The sequence below is a fragment of the Mesoplodon bidens genome (genome assembly GCF_964165515.1).
Source record: "Mesoplodon bidens genome assembly, chromosome: 15".
In the NCBI taxonomy this organism is placed as follows: domain Eukaryota; kingdom Metazoa; phylum Chordata; class Mammalia; order Artiodactyla; family Ziphiidae; genus Mesoplodon; species Mesoplodon bidens.
In genome coordinates, this window is record NC_138171.1 from 44,762,366 (window position 1) to 44,781,738 (window position 19,373).

General features: G+C 53.3%; 1 protein-coding gene across 8 annotated transcripts; it reads right to left on the reverse strand.

Moving 5' to 3' along the window:
• Nucleotides 1-484: 484 nt before the first annotated feature.
• SEZ6L2 (seizure related 6 homolog like 2) lies at nt 485-18,813 on the reverse strand (the record flags this gene model as incomplete). Of its 8 annotated transcripts, none has more annotated exons than XM_081257164.1 (18): nt 485-958; nt 1,430-1,526; nt 1,653-1,770; nt 1,953-1,991; nt 2,474-2,665; nt 2,750-2,941; nt 5,292-5,486; nt 5,606-5,802; nt 6,640-6,778; nt 7,238-7,438; nt 9,163-9,326; nt 9,968-10,136; nt 10,941-11,126; nt 15,753-15,954; nt 16,238-16,377; nt 16,720-16,809; nt 17,687-17,818; nt 18,735-18,813. In XM_081257164.1, the coding sequence occupies 18 exons, from the start codon at nt 18,811-18,813 to the stop codon at nt 929-931; spliced, it is 2,562 nt and encodes an 853-aa protein (XP_081113290.1). In that variant the 3' UTR covers nt 485-928. The 8 variants fall into 8 exon arrangements, with proteins under 8 accessions (XP_081113290.1, XP_081113288.1, XP_081113285.1 ...); XM_081257162.1 differs by having other exon boundaries at nt 16,720-16,848; XM_081257159.1 differs by having other exon boundaries at nt 16,720-17,019.
• Between the last annotated feature and the right edge of the window lie 560 nt (nt 18,814-19,373).

Sequence of the window (19,373 nt, forward strand, 5' to 3'; positions counted from 1 at the left end):
TTGGATGGGTACAAGATTTCTCAAAAGGGGGTTGACTTTTAGGTCAACTGGTCATGAAACACATTGAGCGCTGTTTGTCACCTGCCAAACAGTGAAGGAGGAGAGGCAGCTGCTGCCATTTATCACCCAGGTAGAAGAGCCTGGAAACGCCAAGCCCTGTGGAGAGACTGCTGAGGCCAGGAGTGGGCCCAGCTGCTCCTCCAGAGGCTGAGCCCAAAGTCAGGCTTTTTGACCCCAGGCCAGCCCCTTCAACACTGCCCTGTCTGCAATCTTAAATTTCCATCTTTTTCCCCAAGTGTTCCCCTCTCCCCAGCCCTCTTTCCAGAGAGGCCACCATCACCGTCTCCAGTGCTCTGTGACCTACCTTCCCACACCCCACCAGCCCAGTTACAAACGGAGATTTTGTTTATTGCTCAAAAACAAAAATCCAGAAGCAAAGGTGGGGAGACTGTGGGTAGGGGACATGGCAGGAAGGGGGTAGGGGCCTTGTCCCAGCTCTCCCCTTCGTCCCTCTTCTTCTGACCCTCCAAGGGTCAGAGGTTAGGCCCGGGGACAGAGCATCTGGGAAGGGCAGAGCCTTCATGACCAAGGGAACAGCAGAGCTCTTGGGTAGTCCTTGTGGGATGCCCTGGGCTGGAGGGGCCCCAGGAGTTGCATCAGGGGCTGAGTTCCCCTCCTAGGGTCCAAAAGCGGGTAGAGTGAGTGGGGGGCAGACCCCTTGTTTGGCAACTGAGAAGAGGAGGCTTTGGGCACAGGATGCTGGTTTATTTACTGTAGGGTCCCCAGGGCCATCAAAGCCCCCTCGTGGGACCAGGAGATTATTTACACAGCAGGGAGGAAGGGAGCCAGAGGCCAGGTCCTGTACTCCTTCCTGCCCAGAATGAGGAGAGGAGGGGCGTCCTGGGTCCTGCAGCCTTAGTCTTGGTGTTCAGATGGAAACTTCATACTCTCGTGTATCCTGGAAACAGAGAGATGGCATCAGTCACTAGAATGGGATGGAGGTGGAGGAGGCATCCACAAGGAAGGGGAAAGACTCTGTGTTTTTAAAATAACATTGATCACTGGGAGTTTGGGGACCATGGGACGGGAATGGGGCTGAATCTGGCCAATGGATGTATTTGGTTCATCCTACAGTATCTTAAAGTCACATAAAAATCTAAATTTCTGGATTGTCTTGAACAGTTGGAAGATCCGGCAGTTGGGCCTAGGTTTCCTCCATGGACTGAATGGGGCACAAGCTTTCCAGTTGGTCACAGTCCTCACCACTCCCGATTGGCCCACCTGACTTGGCTTTGTTCATTGACGTGGCCTTTGTAGGCAGCTGAGTTCACAATTCCCAAGACAGATATTACAAAGACATTGAGAGAAGGTTATGGAGTCCCGGGGGAGCTGAGGGATGTGGCACTCCAGGGGTAGGGGAATGGCTCACCCCAGCTTCATACAGTGGATTGCTGAAGTCTGACTCCACCGTGATGGGGCTGTAGGAATGGGAGCCCGAGAAGCCGAAGAGGGATTTTCCCTGTAGCCTGGGAAAGGAAGGAGATAGAGGGGCTTATCGAGAAGTGAGCCCCCAACCCCCCCTCACCCGGGCTTCTGTGCCAGGCAGGCAGGACGTCTGCCCTGGCCAGCAGCTCCCTGAGTTAGGTACTTACTTGGTATAGTATATGTAAACGCCACTGCCGAGGACAATGACCAAGCCTAGGGGCAGCAGAATGGCCAAGGCGAGGTTCCCACCCTCTAGCTGCCGTGACGGGTCGGTGGTCTGGCTCACTGGAAGGAGGAGGAGAGGCCAGTGATCTGGGGCTGGGCCCAGCCCTGGGCTCTCCCAGCCTCCTGCCCTGGGCCCTGAACCCTGGGCCTCACCCCACCGGGGGCCTGGCCTCCTGCCCCCGGCCTCTGCCTTGCCCTCCCAACTTGGCCAGGCCTGGGTCTCCACCTGTGCCCTCACTGACCTTCCAGTTTTCGGTTGTCCAGGAGCTCCTCATAGGCCACTGCAGGGAGAGGAGGAGGAGGGGACGGGGTCTGAGCCAGGGAGGGAAGGAGGCTGGGTAGAGGGCCGGGAGCCCAGTGGGGCTGGGCTGGACAGCCTGGATTCTCTGCCCTCTGCTCAACCTACACTCGATCCTTCCCTTGGGGACAGGGGAGGAACAGTCAGAGCAGGGCCTCGGTCCTCCTCCTCCAGACTCCTGGGCAGTCTAAACCAACCAGGTCTGTAGGATTTGTCAAAAATATGGAAACTGAGACTTATCCAGAGGGCAAGGGACTGCCAAGCCAAAGCCCCCTCTACTACTTCCCTTAGGATAATTCCATGACCTTGAACTTCTCCAGGGCTTTTGGCTATACCTCTGATGATGAGAGCCCATAGGAGGTGAATGGGGAGCTCGGCAGGGTCTCGAATTTGCTACCTGACTTTCCCAGCCCTGTCACGTCCTGGACACTGCTGTGCCCCCTCCTGCCCTGCCTGCCCAGGCACCTTTGCAGAGTGGGGGCTGGCTGGTCCACTGTGAGGGGTGGCCGGGCACACAGGTGATGGTGACCTCGCCAATGAGCTCAAAGCCCTCATAGCAGAAGAAGCGCAGAGACTCGCCCGCTTGGTAGTGATGCTTGTACAATGTCTGATAGCCGTTCTCTGGCACCCCGGGGTTCAGGCACGGCTCGTACTTCACTGCAGGGAAGAGGTCAGTCATGGGCCAGCTGCACTGTTGAGCAGGCCACCCAGCCACCCATCCTAGGGTGTCCCCAGACTCACAGGCGCACTTGGGGACCCGGTCGCTCCACTTGGGCGTGCCCGTGTCCCGGCTGTAGCAGGTGAGCACGGCCGCCCCCTCCAGGCTGTACCCTGGCAGACAGCGGTACTGGACATGGGAGCCAACAGGAAAGCCGGCATCTGAGGTGGTGCGGTGCCCGTTGGTGATCTCACCAGGATCGGCACAAGTCATGACTGTTGGCAGGAGGGCAAAGTCAGGGGGAGCTAGGGCCTTAAAAGATCTGCCAGAAGCTTAGAGCTGGGAGACGCCTGAGCCGTGGGCCATCTCCTCTGGGCAACACTCTGCACACACCTCCCACTCCTTCCTCAGAATTAAGGAGCAGGAGTTGGAAAACTTAAAATTCAATGCATTTTACATATCAGGTTTCTTCCAGAAAACAGAATGTTTGGGGCAACCTGGGCCCCTATCCTAGGGTGAAACTTGAAATATTGAACCACTCAACCAGAGCAAACCAGCTAAATCCCAACCATGTCAGCCCTGCATGGCAAATCATCAGCAGAAGAGCAGCTGCCCTCTTTAGAGGGGCCCAGCCCTCCTGCTCCCCTCATTCCCATCATCCCCAGCCCATTCTGCTCACTTGTATTGCCTGCCTGGCCTCTGCGGGCATTTGTTTACAACCTTGCTGTGGAAGAATCCCAGTCAAAGCCATTTCTTATATATAGACCTGCACAAGGCACCTCGCTAAAATGTTTTACAAACATGATATCATATACCCTGATGACCTTGAGAGGTCAGCGTCACTATCACCTCCCTTGGGGCTCAGGGCTCAGGGCAGTCAAATGACTGGTCTATGGTCTCTCAGCCAGGGAGTGGCAAAGCTGGAACTGTTCAGGGTCACAGCCAGGGAGCACTGGGCTGAGATTCAGAGACTTAGGTCTCAGCTCAGCTGAAGGCTCCATGTGCTGCCTTGGGCAGGTTCCCTACTGAGTCTTGGGCAGCTGGGCGACGCCCTGTCCCCTCTGGGCCCCGCTTCCATCCCTTCCTGTCCCTGCCCCATGCTGTCTGGGTTCCAGATTGGACATCCTGTGACTCCCTCCAGGGATGGGGAGCTGTGTCAACTAGAAAGTTTTCCTTGTGTCCAGTCCAAATCTGGCTTCCTGAAACTTATCCTCATTGGTCCCACCGTTGCTCCTAGGGGCCAGGTGAAAGACCTACAATCCCATATCCTGGTGACAGGCTTCCAAAAATTTGGAGGAAATGACAAGATGCCACCCCTTTCTGCCCTTCTAAAAGATAAATTCTCCCAGCTCCTTTGAATGTCACCTCCTCTGTGAAATCTCCTGCCCTATCCCTGGGACAACTAACCCACCCCTCTTCCTACAGCCCTTCTTCATACTTATAGCAACTACTACTTACTCATTGTTTACCTGCACCAGGCACTAACGTGAAAAGCTTTTCATTTGCTTTTCACAATCCTCTATTCCTACTTCACTGAGGAAGAAGCCAAAGCCTCAGAGATGTTAAGTACCTTGCCTGAAGTCACCCAGCGGTTACCACTCTAATATCCTGAGTTAAGTATCTGTCCCTGTCCCAGACTGTGAGCTCTGTCAGGGTAGGGAGAGTCCCCAACACCTCTGCATAACTCCAGCCCCAACACATCATGGGACTTTAATAACTGAATTAAAATAAACCGACGGGCTTCCCTGGTGGTGCAGGGGTTAAGAATCTGCCCGCCAATGCAGGGGACACGGGTTCGAGCCCTGGTCCGGGAAGATCCCACATGCCGCAGAGCAACTAAGCCCGTGCGCCACAACTACTGAGCCTGCGCTCTAGAGCCCATGAGCCACAACTACGGAAGCCCACACGCCTGGAGCCCATGCTCCGCATCAAGAGAAGCCACCGCAATGAAAAGACTGCGCACCTCAGGATAACAAAGAGCATCCCCCGCTCACCACAACTAGAGAAAGCCCTTGTGCAGCAACAAAGACCCAACTCAGCAAAAAATAAATAAATAAATAAATAAATAAATTTATTTTAAAAATAAAAGTAAATAAAATAAAATAAACCGAGTTCTCTAACAAGCCTAGGCCCCTGCAAAGTGACTCCCCATAATGTCAAGGGTTGGGGACTGAGAGACTGGAGCAAGCCCTGGAACAAGAAAAGAGAGGACGGGGCAGGCGGGGGGCAGGAGGGCAGGGGGGCGGGACTCAGACTGGGCCGAGGCAGGGCCAGGAGACGATGGGGGAGGAACCCAGAAGAACCAGGTTCAGGACCCAGAACAGTGCAAGAGAGAGGGATGCAGCCCTGGGAAGATGAGAGTGGGGACCAGAGGGCAAAGTTTCGGGACACCGAGGAACAGGAGTGGAACCCACTGGACATATGGTTGGGGCCTGAGGAAGATCTAGGCAGGACCTTGAGCGAAGGGATGGGTCCAGACAGAACAGGGGCGGGAACAAGAAGATACGGAGGCGCGGCGCATAGCAGAGCCCACACCCATTGCACCCTCACGGCCCAAGCAGAGCCGAGAAACCCAGGTGGGCAGGGGCGGAGCCACGAGAGGATTAGGGCGGGGCCCGGGCTCACTCTTTCGGCAGGCGGGCGGCGCTGCGCTCCAGGACAGGTCCCACTGGCAGGTGAGAATGTCCGACCCAAGCAGCTCATAGCCAGGCTCGCACTGATAAGTAAGCACAGTGCCCCGGATCAGGTCCCCGTGGGAAGCCGTCCTCCAGCCCCATTCCGGGGGCGGCAGCTCGGGGCACGTGTCGTTCCTCGGGACCTCTGCAGGGGAGAGACGGCGAGTTTGGAGGCTGTCCTGCGACCCAGGGCGCCCTTCCAGCCTCGGGGGCCTCTCTGACCTGCGGGACCCCTTCCCATCTCGGGACCCTAGGCCTCTGTACCTTTGAAGTGCAACACGAAACCCTGGCCCAGGCCCGGGTTTGGAGGCCCGGGCGGTGCCTGGAACTGCAGCGTGAGGTCGGGCCCAGAGGAGAGGAGGCGGCGGCGCGGTTGAGGCCCTCGCAGCTGGGCCAGGACTCGGGCGCTGGGACCGTCCCCATCGAACAGTGTCAGCATATCCCCTTCGCGCACATTCAAGCTGGAGGGAGTGGGACCAGATATGGGGGCTGGGTTACGATCGGCCCCTCCCATCTGGTTCTGCCCAATCACTAACTCAGCTCATTAGCAACCTTACCTACTCTCCAGTCCCGCCCTACATTCTCCTGTCCCAGCCCTCAGTTTGGATCAGTTATGGGCTTCTCCTCCACGCTAGTCGCTCCAGGTTCCATTTGGTCTGTGGCTCCTCCCGGTTCCTGCTTCCCAATCCCCAACCCTGATCATTGTTGACGCCTCCCACTTCCCAGTCCCTCCTCCATCACCAGGTGACGCACAGCCAGGCTCAACTCCAGCTCTGACCAATCACAGACCATGCTCATTACCACCCAGCCCAACTCTAGGCCCCAACCGAGTACAAGCTTTTTGAGCCACGCCCACTTCTGGTTCTGTCCAGGCACATGACCACCTCACACCAAAGTAGCTCACTGGATTTCCCCCACACCCATGCCCACCTTGTGTGATGCTGCTGATGCAACAGCTTGGGCCTGGGTCCCTGGAAATCACTCCAGGGGGGCCTGAGAAACAGCCAAAGAGTGACTTCAGGCCAGAGCCCCTTTTTCACAATAGTCCCCGAGGAAGGCTGCATTACCCCACTTACTTGTCCAAGGTTGCCTGACCAATAAGTGATTTGTACCTGGGTCTACTTGATGTTCCACACCCCCATCCTGAATCCTTAGCCACTTCTTTCATCCGAACATATATTCACTGAATCTCGTGTAGACGCTCGAGCCAGCCAGGCTCATAATGCAGGCCAGTGCATTGTTATACCACACTTGGCTGAGCCCACACCCATTGCACCCTCTGCGGTACTCAAACATACATCTCAACTTGGAGCAAGATGCGCTTCTCTTCCTGGACATGCAGACCCCACACGCAATCTTGGCCGGGGCTATAGCTCTGGGGCCAATCCGGAGAGAGGACCACACCAGCTGGCTCTGACAGCTCCCCTCCACACATGGCTAGGATAGAAAGGGTGTCAGATTCAGGACCCAGGTGGGCATGCAGTCTCTATTTCGCTACGATCCTCACCACTCCCAACCGTGTGCACCAGACTGCCTCCCCGGTTTCCTATTATCTATTACCCACCTGATTCTTGCCACGTCTAGTCCTGTTGTGTCCAATCCCCAGCCCCACTCTTAACTAACCCTGCCCCGTCTCCAGCCTATGCATCACCACCCAATCCATGACTTAGCCCAACTTCAGTTCTAGCTCTTGAAGATATTTGGGTTATGACCCCTGAATTCTGTAACAAGCCCATCAACTACTCAGCTAAGAAAACTAAGCCTCTGAAAGGGACAGGGATTGATCCTGAGTTTACTAGGGTCTCCTTCCTGAACGGCCTTCCTAGGATCCCCAGCTCAGGGGGTAGTCCGTGAACTGAAGGATGTCCTGGGGAGGCGGGGAGGCGGCGGGCTCACCCTTGCAGGCTGGCTCTGTGTCGTTCCAGTGGGGTTCTGTGGGATCCACACATTCGATGGCATTGGGGGGGCCAGGGGGCTCCAGGGCATATCCTGGGAGGCACGAGAAGGTGGCCAGTGCCCCTGGGCGGTACTCAGGGTCCGTGGTGGTGACATTGCCATGTGCCAGGAAGGGGGCAAAGCAGCGATCTTCCTCAAAGGCTAGAGAGGAGTCAGTCACAGGAATTAAGCATTAGGACAGGCCTCCAGGGATCTCAGACTGGGGAACCAGGCTGAATTCCAGTGTGGTTTGGTCCCGCAGTGGGCTATTTAAAATGGAATGCCCTTGGGCTTAGCTTTCACTCTCCAGTTTCCCCCAAACCCTAACATTCCTCATTCACATATTTATGTTAGCTCCCTGGCCTCTGGACAGAAACCCCAAGGTCAGTCAAGTCCCAGCCACTATTCTACAGATGAGGACACTAGGTCCACGGACAAAAAGCCACGTGCTCCATGTCACACAGTAGAGCAGTGGCAGAACCAGACCTCAAGCCCAGATTACTTGATTCCCAGCCAGAGACACTTGGCTCTGGAAGCTGCAATGGGGTGGGGGGAAACGGTGCCTTTGGAGACCTGGCTCATGTAGGTGTGTTCGCTCCTCAAATATAACCGTTGGTTTCTGATCAACCCTGATTAACCATACTGTGGCTAGAATCCAAAAGTGAGGCAAACACAAAAGCTACTCAGTTTTAACTTTGGTCTAAGTCAGCAAAAAAATTAACATTTGTAGAGTGTTTTAGTTTTTGCCCATCTGATCATATCTTAGACTCAGGTAAGGCTCAGGTGCCTATGATACAGAAAGAGTCTGAAGCCCATGGAGCAGCAGTGGCCCACAACTATGGAGGCAGGCCTCAAACCTAGAAATTCTCTTTGCACTCTCAGAATCTAAAATGCAATTTATTTTTCAGATCCACTGTTCTGTTTCACCATTACTTAACCTGGTAAGGTGTCATGTCCAAATCCTATGCATCCATCAGGGCCAAGTGCCAATTCCCTTTCTCCCTTGATTCATACCAGAAACTAGCCCCTCCCATCTCTGAGCATTTTACTTTCTTTGTCTCTTTCCTGCTACTGTTTACACAAATCCACTGCTCCAGCCACAGTGAAACTCTGTTTCCCAAACATAACAGGCTTTTCTTTGCCTCTTTACTGTTGCTCACACTGTTTCTTTCACCTGAGATGCTCATTCCCAATCTTCCTCTTTTAAAATTCTCTCTATCCTGTTAAGTCCCAGTTCAAATGCCTCCTCCCGTGATCACTGACTTCCTTCCTTCCTACCTGTCCAGCATCCAGTCCCCTTTGTCTGTTAACAGCACTCCCATTTTCATTTTGGGTCACATGTCCTCCCCACTTCCGGTCCATGAGATTCAGTTGGAGCCAACCAGGGATGGCCATGTGATGTGGATCTGCCAATCATAACACCACTTGCCCCTAGCTACAGTGATTGGCTCAAGCATAGATAGATGACCTAAGCCAGGGCAATGAAAGCCTTTCCTGGCATTTTTTTTAAAGCTCTTAGGAAAGTGGTATGCTTTCTCTCTGATGGAGTTACTAAAGTTGTTGGTATGTAAATCTGTAACTGCTAGGTACACAACAGACTGAGAGTCTGCCTGAGAATGAAGCCAACCAAGAGGAAAGAATGGAGAGATTTAAGTAAATGGTCTCTTGGCTGTGTACCTGGATCCAGCCACACCTGAAGCTTAAGCAGAAAAGACCACCTCAGGGAATTAGAATGTGTCCTTGTCGATTTGGGATGGGGAGACAAGTCAGTTTTCAGGAATCCAAACGTGGAGATAAGCAGAGATGGATTATGTGCTTGTGACCATGCCTGGGCGTAGGAAGAGGGGAAGGTGCGGCAGTTGGGGCCCCAGGGGAAGGGCAGTTACCTTCAAATCGGAGGCTTAGCAGCAGGGGATTGGCAGGTGTCTCTGAAAGCAGCTCCACATAGAGGGACTGGGCATCACTGATGAGACCCCGCTCTGGGACATCATCCATGTCCGAGTCATAGATCACCGGGGATAGGGGACTGCCCCCTGAGCGCACCATCAGCCTGGGATGGACAGAGGTGGCCAGGAGCTCAGCTTCCCCTAAGAAGCTGCCTCACCTCTTGCCTGCTCTCCTAACTTAATTTCATAGCTATTATTTTCAAACATTAACTATATGCCATGTACTCTTCTAAGCTTTTACACATTTTATCTCACTTAATTCTCACAAGTACCCTTGAGTTAGATACTATTATTATCCCTCATTTTATAGATGAGAAAATTGAGGCACAGAAAGAGTAAGTAACCTGTCCAGCTACACATAGCAACTAATGTCAGAGCTGGGATACCAGTTTGTTAGATAAAGAGTGAGAATAATGATGATGACGATGGCAAACACATTTATAGTTCTTACTGTGTGCTAGGCACCATTCCAAGCACTTTACATATCTTAATGCATTTGTCCTCACAGAAACCTTAAGAGGGAGGTACTATTATCTCCATTCTACAGATGAGAAAACTGAAGCACAGAGAGGTTAAGTGATTTGTCTCAGTTTGCACAGCTACACTGCCTAAGAAAGGGGAAGGACTAACTTGCATTTGACATAGGTCCCAACTGGGATTCCCCGCCCCCGTCTGTCTGACTGTCTATTGCAGCCTCCCTATTTCCTTGAAGTGAAGACCTCTGACGCGAGGCCCAGACCCTCACCGGTCATTGTCCTCATCCAGGGAGACTCTCTCAAAGTGTAGGTGCAGCCGGCGTCCCTCAGCTGCTTCGATGACCCAACGGCAGGTGAGGTTGGGCCCTGCAGCTCCCCCAGGCTCAGGGGACACGATGCGGCCAAGTGTAGCATTGTGGATGGTGCCACCACAGGATGCTGTGGACGGTGCGGGGGGGCAGGTTAAGGTGACTTGTCCTTTTCCCATCTGCAAAGCTATTGCACCTACACCTTTGCCTGGGACCTGGCCTTGGGATGACCTCTGCCCTACAGGCTCACCCCAGGGCTTTTTTCAGGCCACTACCAGGTGAGGAACCAGCCCTGGAATAGAAAAACCCTAGGATGGAACCACCCCCCAGGATGGAGATTCCATCAAAATGAAGACTCCCCAGACGTGAACACCCTGGGGTGGGGAGTTATGGGGAAGTCCCCCAAACTGAAGCTCTCAGATGGCAAATACTCAGGATAGGATCCCAGGATGAAGACTCTCCAGGATAGACACCCCCAGATATAGACACCAAGAATGGTTTCCTCTAGGATGAGGAGTCTCCAAAAGCAGGGACCTCCAGAATGGTGACTCCCCAAATGGGAACCCTCCAGGAATTCCCTGGTGGTCTATTGGTTACGACTCTGCGCTTCCACTGCAGGGGGCACAGGTTTGATCCCTGGTCGGGGAACTAAAATCCCACAAGCCATGCAGCACGGCCAAAAAAAAAAAAAAGGAACCCCCCGCCCCACCGAGGTGGCACTTCCCCAGATGGAGAGCCCCCCCGCCCAAGGTTGGAGACTCCAAGGATTGAGACCCTCAGGGTGAAGAGCTCCAAATGGAGACCCCAGGATAGGGACTCTTCAGGGTAAAAACCCCTTCAAGATGGGTGTTCCCAAAGATAGAGACTCCCAAGGTAGGACCCTCCAGTGGGGCTCCCAGGACAGAAAACCACACCTATTGTGGTAGAGACTCACCCATGCAGCTGGGGGGTTCACTGCTCCAGGCTGGCCGGGTACCATTGAGGCAGATAAGGGTCTCCTCACCCTGCAGCTGGTAGCCCGAATCACAGTGGAAGGTGGCAGTGCCTCCAGGGTGAAGGTCTGTCACACTCACATCCCCATGGGCTGGCCGGGGAGGGAAGCCGCAGCTCAAGAGGTAGGCTGGATCAGGCAGGGCAGGAGAAGGAGGTTTCACTCTCCCAGGCTATCCTCTCTCACTGGTTCCCCAGCATTTCCTCCCCTCTTTCCAGGTCCCCCTCACCCTCCAGGGCACAAACTGGCTCCATACTGGAGTCCTTACATGGACACACTGTCTCATGAAGAGGTAATGTCAACATCCCTTATCTCCCCTAATCTTTGTAATCTACCCACTTTGGCCCCCATTTTATAGATGAGAAACCTGAGACTCAAAGAAGTTTTGGACCCTAGCACCCATTTACTGTGTGAACTCAGGCAAATCAATTGACCACTCTGAACCCCATTCAGCTCTAATAATAGCAAATAGTATTTGCAGAGCTTGTTCAGCTTCCAAAACGAGTTCACGCAGTGCTTTTGAGGTAGTCAGAGAAAGGCTGTGACCCACTTTCCAGGTGTGGAAATTGAGGCTCCAAGTTATTAAGTGCCTCAGATCATTTTCTCCCCTCCACACACACAGACTTTCTTCCACTGAGGTGTCACTGTGGTATTATAACCTCAGCTTTCATCCAGAGGAGTCACAAGAAACTCCTTTAGAAACAGACTATTCTGTCATTAAAGACCTTAATACCCAGTGTCCCCTAAATGAATCCCCCAGTGAAAGTGAAGTGCTAGGGAAAGCTTTGCTTTCCTTAAGGAACTGGTTTGTCTTTTTTCCTGCAATGAGAACTGTGTAATCTGTCTTTTCATACTGGCTGCTAGGAAGCCCAGAACCAGGTTGAGCCTTGTCCCTAGTAACAATGGCTTGTCTATCTACATTCTATTTTTTTCAAATTTAATAAGCATTATCTGGTGCCAATTTTTCTCTTATTATTATTTTTTGGCTGCGCCACACGGTTTGTGGGATTTTAATTCCCCAACCAGGGATCGAACCCCAGCCCTTGGCAGTGAGAGCGTTGAGTCCTAACCACTGGACTGCCAGGGAACTCCCTCTTACTTATTCTATTTAATCTTATTGTTTGCATTCTTTTTTGAAAGCCTCCTGAAATTCTTGTGGAAACATATGAGATAAAACAAACAAATAGAAAGTGACTTGGTAATCAGTGATAGACTCTGAACTTGATCCTGACAGAGCTCTGTGTGTCTGTTTGTGTGTGTGTGTGTGTGTGTGTGTGTGTCTGTTTAAGACTAGGCAGAGTTCATTAAGAAGGGCTTCCTGGAGGAAGTACATCAAAGCTGGGTCTTGTACGAGGGGCAGGCTCTGGTTAGCAGAGGGTCCAGCTTGCCTGGGCCTTTGCTTTTTCTGACTCTCCAGTCCTGAGTGATTCTGTAAGAGACCTGGTCTCTCCCTGTTTCAAAATTCAACAAGCATTTCCTTGGCTGGGTCCTAGGGTCAGAGGTGAAAAAGACTGAGGCCTTGCCTTCAGGAGTTCATGGTCTACTAAGATAGACATAAAAACAGCCTTTTAGAACACAGGGATTTGGGAATTCCCTGGCGGTCCAGTGGTTAGGACTTGGCGATTTCACTGCTGGGCAGGGGTTCAATCCTTGGTCAGGGAATTAAGATCCTGCAAGCCGAGCAGTGGACAAAACAAACAAATAAACAAAAAACAAACCAAAAAACCCCACAGTGATTTGAATAAACTTTAGCCTCTGTGATGGCTCTCCACGACCAACAGAATCAAGTCTGAATGCTTTAGATTGACATTCAAGCCCCTTCCACAACTGGTTCCAGCCCATCCCATCCAGCTTCAGTTCTCAGCACCCACGGCCCATATATCTTACACGATACAGTTCTGTGACTCCTTACAGTCCCACTTCCATATTTTTCCACACAATTTCCCCTACCTGAAAGGCTCTCTTCTCACTTTTTCTCATCTTTCAAGGAGTAACTTAAGTACCACCTCCTCCAGGAAGTCTTCCTGACCCCTCCCCTTTCCCACAGAGTTAATTTTTTTTTCTTTTTGCCTATACACAATCCACATGCATAATTTTATCATCACATTAACACCCGCCTATTGCCACTGTGAGACTGAATCAAATGTTTTTTCTTTTGTCTCCTAAAAACCTAGACTAGCTGATCAATTGATGCCGCCAAGAGGCAATGTGGAACAGTGCAAAGAGCACTGGATTTGGAGATGGGCAGACCTAAGTTCCAGTTCTAGTTTCACAACTTATTAGCTGTATGGCCTTGAGCAGGTGACTTCACCTTTCATCTGTAAATGGCAATAACAATTCCTATCATTGAGGATTGGCCTTAAAGAAAAGAAACCTGGAATCAAGCACCTGGAACATAGAAAGTACTCAGAAAATGTTAATCGCCCACCCCTCAGCTTCAATTAATAAATGACCAGGGGTCAGGGACTTGGGGATCTGACTTCTGACTCTGCAATGAATTTGCTGGTGGCTGAGCAATCCATATAAGCTTTGAGACTTTGTCTTCCTCTCAGAGATGGAGTTGACAATGGCCACCCCCAGGGCTGCTGTGAGAAGCAACCAAAACAAGAGTTGATGAAAGAGTTTTGTAAATGGGAAAGTTTGCTGGACTTGGGGTGAGGGGTGATGGAGCCTTTGACCTTCCAGAGAAGCTAATGAGGCCGCTGTGGACTGGAGGGCCCAGCTAGTGCAAATTGGGAAGGGCTTAAACAGGGCCTCCGTCCCAAAGGTGCCTGCAGAAGCCGCAGAGCAGGGAAGACCAAGGCAGGTAATGAAGGCCCATTTATGCAATAGCCCTGCTTCCTCAAATGTTCCAGTTCGTCTAAAGAGTCCTATTTTCAATGCCCTAGGGAAGTGGCTGCTTAAAGGAGCCAGCAGGAAGCCATCCTATAATACCTGAAGCCCAGCCCTCAGCCCTGGGCCTTCAAGGCATGCCCTTGCTCCCCAACAACCGGGCCCTGACCACTAACTACATGTCCCCCAGCTCACTGGTCTCTCCAGGAGTAGGTCTGCTGCTGGGCACCTCCACCGTGCATGCCTTACCTCCTGGGGCAAGTCTAGAGCAGAGGCCTCAGGAGAGGCTGGAGAGTGTGTGAGGAAGGATACGGGTTGTCTGTGTCCTGGATAAAGTCACAAGGGATATGGTGTCAGCAGAGCTCACAAGCGGGCAGCAAGGCCATGAGGTGAAGTGAAGGGGACACTGGGCCAACACACAGTTCCCTCTCTGTTTCTGAGCAAAGGAAGGGACTTTGGAGATGGCAGCAGTGTCTGGAATGGGACCTTGGGCTGGGCCCCTTGCCTCATGCACACGTGTATGCTAGAATGTACATTGCATCGTGGGAAGGTTTCCATACACACAGGCAAGTACACGTGTGTGTAGGCTGTCTGTGGGTGGGTGCTTGCAAATGCAAGCATGCGCAGATACATCCCCTCTTTCCTACCCCCAGAAGTCAGCAGGATCTTTTTTTTTTTTTTTTTTTTTTTTTTTTTTTTTTTTTGGCTGTATGTGGGCCTCTCACTGTTGTGGCCTCTCCCCTTGTGGAGCACAGGCTCCGGACGCCAGGCTCAGCGGCCATGGCTCACGGGCCCAGCCGCTCCACAGCATGTGGGATCTTCCCGAACCGGGGCACGAACCCGTGTCCCCTGCATCGGCAGGCGGACTCTCAACCACTGCGCCACCAGGGAAGCCCAGCAGGATCTTTTTAGGTCACAAATCTGAGGCTGTCACTATCTTGCTTAAAACATTTCAAAGTGTCTCCTCCACCCCTGCAGGATAAAGTAGTCCGAGGACTCCTCACTGAAACTGGTAAGGCCCTTTGTCATCCAAATCCAACCTACCTCCCCGTCTAGCCTCTTAGCCTACTTCCCCAGCACTTTCTGTGCTTTACTGTAATAGCAATGACTGACATTTTCGAGCCCTCACCGTGTACCAGACACTATTTTAAGCGCTTGACGTGTATTGATTCATTTGATCTTCCTAATAATACCACAAAGTAAGTATTATGATCCCCATTTTTCAGATAAGACAATGCAGCACAGAAAGGTTAAGTAACTCACCCCAGGTCACAGAGCTAAGACAATTCTATCTTCCATGCTGAATTATCTCAACTCCTCAAGGGGGTCATATTTTTTTCTCCTCTCTGGGTCTTGGAATGTGTTTTTCCATCCATCTAGACATCTGCCTTCCTCTTTCTCTCCCTCCCACCCTTCCCCTAGCTAACTCATCTTAGGTGTCAGCTTAGTCATCACCTCCTCCAAGGAGGTGACCCCATATTCCTTATAGGGGAAATTTAGGTCCCTTTGACATTTGTTCTCTCTGACAGTGGTTCCTCCATCATAGGGATGGGGGTCCTTATCTCACTGAATTATAATCATCCTGATTATTTGTCCATCTCCCTACCTAGATTCTGAGTTCCCTTTACATCTGGCTTGTTTATTCCTCTCCCCAAGGATAACACAGGGCCAGTATGAAGTGGGCACTCAATAAACATTTGCTGAGTGAATGGATGAATTGTCACTTGGATGTGTGCACACCCAGGCACAGGTCTGTGAGTGTGTGAGATAAGTGTGTATAGGTTTCCTCCGAGGATTCTACCCCCCATGGTTCTAGTCAGGAGGAAAAGGCCCCAACATTACCCTGTGCTTAGAAGGTTCCTAAAGATGTTCCCTGTGCCCAGTGTGGCCCCTGCCCTCCCACCAGCACTCCAAACTCCTCACCCTGATAGTGGATCCTGAAGCCACCACCCCTTGGGACCCGTGGGCTCTGGAAGTGCAGGAGCAGCCTGTTGGTTGGACTCCGAAGGACCTGTCCTTCTCCCAGCATGGAGGAATTAGCCAGGAGTCGGGGGGCCAGTCCTGGGGACCCCCCACCAGCCAGCACCAGGAGTTCCTCCTCCCGAGACAGGTTCAGCGTCTGCACCTAAAGAAGCCAGACCCAGACCCACCAGGGAAGTCAGCCAGGGTGTGTGACCCCCTAAACTCCCCCGCCCCTTGCCTTCCTTTTCCCTGTATGTAGCAGACCAAGAACCACGGTAACGCTGGCCAAGTTGTAGAACTTTAGGAGAGTCTGTGAGATCCTCAGAAAATAGGTCCATCTGAGTCAGAAAACAAGTTCTCTGGCTCCTAGGCCAAACCCGTGCACACCCCTGGGCCTGGAGGGAAGGGCTGGGAGGTTTCACAATCATATGCTTAAGTCCAGTTACCTGGATCTCAATGCCGTAGCCAGGGTAGACATGGATGCTGTACGTGCAGTCCAGGAGCCCCAAGGTGCGGCTGGCCGCGCTCCCTAAATCTGGAGACTCCACATGCCCTTCTCCTTCGGAGATGTTGTTATTACACAGAACTAAAGAGATATAAGTGCTGGGGTTGAGAGAATCTCTGTGTTCTTGCCCTCCCAGCCAAGTAACCCTGGGGGTCCTCATCTGTCTTCTCCCCAGCACCCCTCACCATCTTTATCCAATGCTCACTCTCCCATCTGTGCCCAGAACTCCCTTCCTCAACTGTCATAAGAGATAAAACACAGAACAGTGCTGGCACATAGTAAGGGTGTATCAATGCTAGCCTTTATTATAATTAAGCAGAAGCCCCTCTCCCATCTAGACCCCTTCTTCTTCCACATGTTCCCGGAAGCCTCTCCCCCATCCACACCTTCCTCTTCTCCCACATCCCCTTTCAATCACCTCACCTGGGCTGGTCACTGTCGTGGTGACAGTTGTCGTGGTGATGATGGTGGTCGTGGTTTCCTCCTCTCCTCCCTCAGGCCCGAGGGGCGGGCCTGGGGAGGCGGGACCGGGAAGGGGCGGGGCCGTAGTTCCTGGGGGCGGGGTCAGCAGCTCCGGCGCGGTGGGGCCTGCCCCCCTGCCCTCCTTAGGGGTTACGGCTGTTGTCAGAGGCCCTGTGCCCGGCTCAGTGGCCCGTGGCAGGGAGAGTGCTGCCAGAGTCTGGCCGGCTGGAGGGGTGGCTAGTGTGGGGTCTGGATCAGATCCTGGGACAGTGCGAGGGAAGTCAGGGAACAGGAGGAGCACATTGATGGGCCTTGGTTGGGGAGCAGGGCTGAGAGACACTGCGAGTTCCCCACTGAACCCAAAAGACCTCCCCCACGAGGCGTAGGCCCCCCACCTCTCCCTTCCCCACCCAAACTGCCCCCCTCCTCCCAAGGCTTCCACAGCCTGCCCCCCACCCCCTTCTTTTCTTCTCTCTGTCCAGGCCCTTCCCCTCTGACAGCCTCCTTGAGCCTCTCTCTCTGTCTCCCCATTCAGATCTGGCTCCCTGTCCTGGTTACCCCTTTCTCTTTCCTCTTTTTCTTTTGCACTCTCTAGAACTCTTGGTCTATGTTTAGTATTCTTATCCCTCTCTGATTTTATGATTCTAGATCTACTAATCTCTGCATTTCTCTCTCTTTCTGTGTCTCTTTTCCACTCTATCTCTGATTCTGGCTCTCTGAGTTTCCATCTGTCTTTCTCTCTGTTTTTCTGTGCTGTTTCTTGATCATTCTACCTCAATTTCTCTGGCTCTCTGTCTATGTCCAGTTTTGACTCTCTCGAACCATCTCTCTCTGTCTCTCTGAATTTCACTGGCCTGGCTCCCCATCTCCCTGAATTAATGTCCCTCCCTCTGCCTCTATGTTGCTCCTGCCACTCTGGGGGCCTCACCCGGCAGGTAGCCCATTTCCGGGCCTCTCCTCAGCAGGGCCCCATGGAGCAGCTCCGCCAAGGCCTCAGAGGCTACAGTGGGGGTCTCATTTCCAGGCTCCGGCAGTGCCTCCTCCTCCTTCAGGGGCAGACCTGGGAGATGAAGTTGTGCGAGCTCTTCCACTGCCCCACACTCCTTTCTTCTCCAGAAAGATCTTTTCCAGAGCTCTTATTCTCTCCTCAGTCAGCTGGGCCAGCAGGAGCTCAGAGGGTCCCAGACTGGGCTGAGAGCCAAGATTGGAGGAGGGGCTCCCAGCTGCCCATCACACTCCTACCCCTTCCTCTCTCCCTTTTCCCCCAGGCTGTGTGGGCCTTCGGTGAGCACCTCGGACAGAGCCAGCAGGCAGAGAAGAGGAAGGGCGCTACCTTCATTTTCCCCTCAGTGATGCTCTCCCCCCAACCCCGGGGCTCTGCGGAGGGTCTGGCAGCACCTCCCAGCCCTTGCTTCTGCAGTGTCCAGCTTTCTCTCTAGGTTTCTGTCTCTGCAGTGTGGTCCTCCCTCCCTCCCTCCCTCCCTCTCTTTCTCTGCAGTCTCTGCCCCCCTCCCTGGAGTCTCGCTGGGGGGTCAGAGTTGGAGATTGAATATCTGGCCTCTGAGCACTGCCTCTGTTCATCTGTCTTTGTCCATACGTCCAAGAATATTTGTGTGTGCTGCGCCTGGCATCTCTCCCGGCACCTCCATCTCCCACCCTGGTACCCGGCCTGCTTCTGCCGCCTCCGCAGACATCCCCCCCACGCCGCCCCGCCACAACGTCCCCAGCCCTTCTTCCTGGATTTAATCCCTGAGACGCTGCTAAAAGCTCCCTTTATTAATTTCCCCAACTCCTCAATATATGGGGTTAGGGGCTCCAGGTGCAAGCTGGAAAGCCCTGGCTTGCCCCTTCTCTGTCAGCTGTGCCCCTCCCCTCCCCCAGGAGCTCAGAAGGCGCAGGATGTTCGGAGAAAGGAAGGTATAGGACCCCGCTGGGGGCCTTCCCGGGGGCCCAACCCCACGCACCCAAGTCCTTACCCTGAATCCAGGGACAGCTCAGCAGAATTAGGAACAGCAGCTGGGGAGGCGGCGGATGCTGGGCCCTGGGAGTCCCCATGGCGACTCACACCAATTTCTCTCCTCTGCGCCTCTCCTAAATAATCTAGCTGTCACCTTTCCTCCGTCTTCTTTTATCTTTCCTATAATTTTTTTTTCCTACTGGCAGTTAGCAAGGGAGACAATGTCTCTGCCTTTGGGACGGAGGGGCAGAACTGGGCTGGGGGTCGCCTGGAGCCCACCCCTCTTTGGCCAGTCTCCTCTGTCCTCTGCTCTCCTGTCTGCGGGAGAGGGGGCGCGGCTCCGGCTACAGCGGGTGGGGCCAAGAAGGGCGAAGGAGCTGGGTCGCCTGGGTTACCCTCTGGTTCAGGCACCTGGGTCCGCCAGGCTGGCTGGATTCTAAGCTGGGGGAGTGGGTAGAGGCAAAACAGCTTCCGGGGACCTAGGGTGGGGTCGAGGATAGGGAGGGTCCCTACTGTGCTCTAGTGGGGCTTGGCGGGGAGAGGAGGGGATTGCAGAACCTGGAGAGCCGAGGCTCGGGCACTGGAGCTGCGGGAGGGAGAGCTGAGAAAGGTGTCGAGCCCACGTCAGATCCTGGGGACGGGCGAAGGGAGGGGCTTG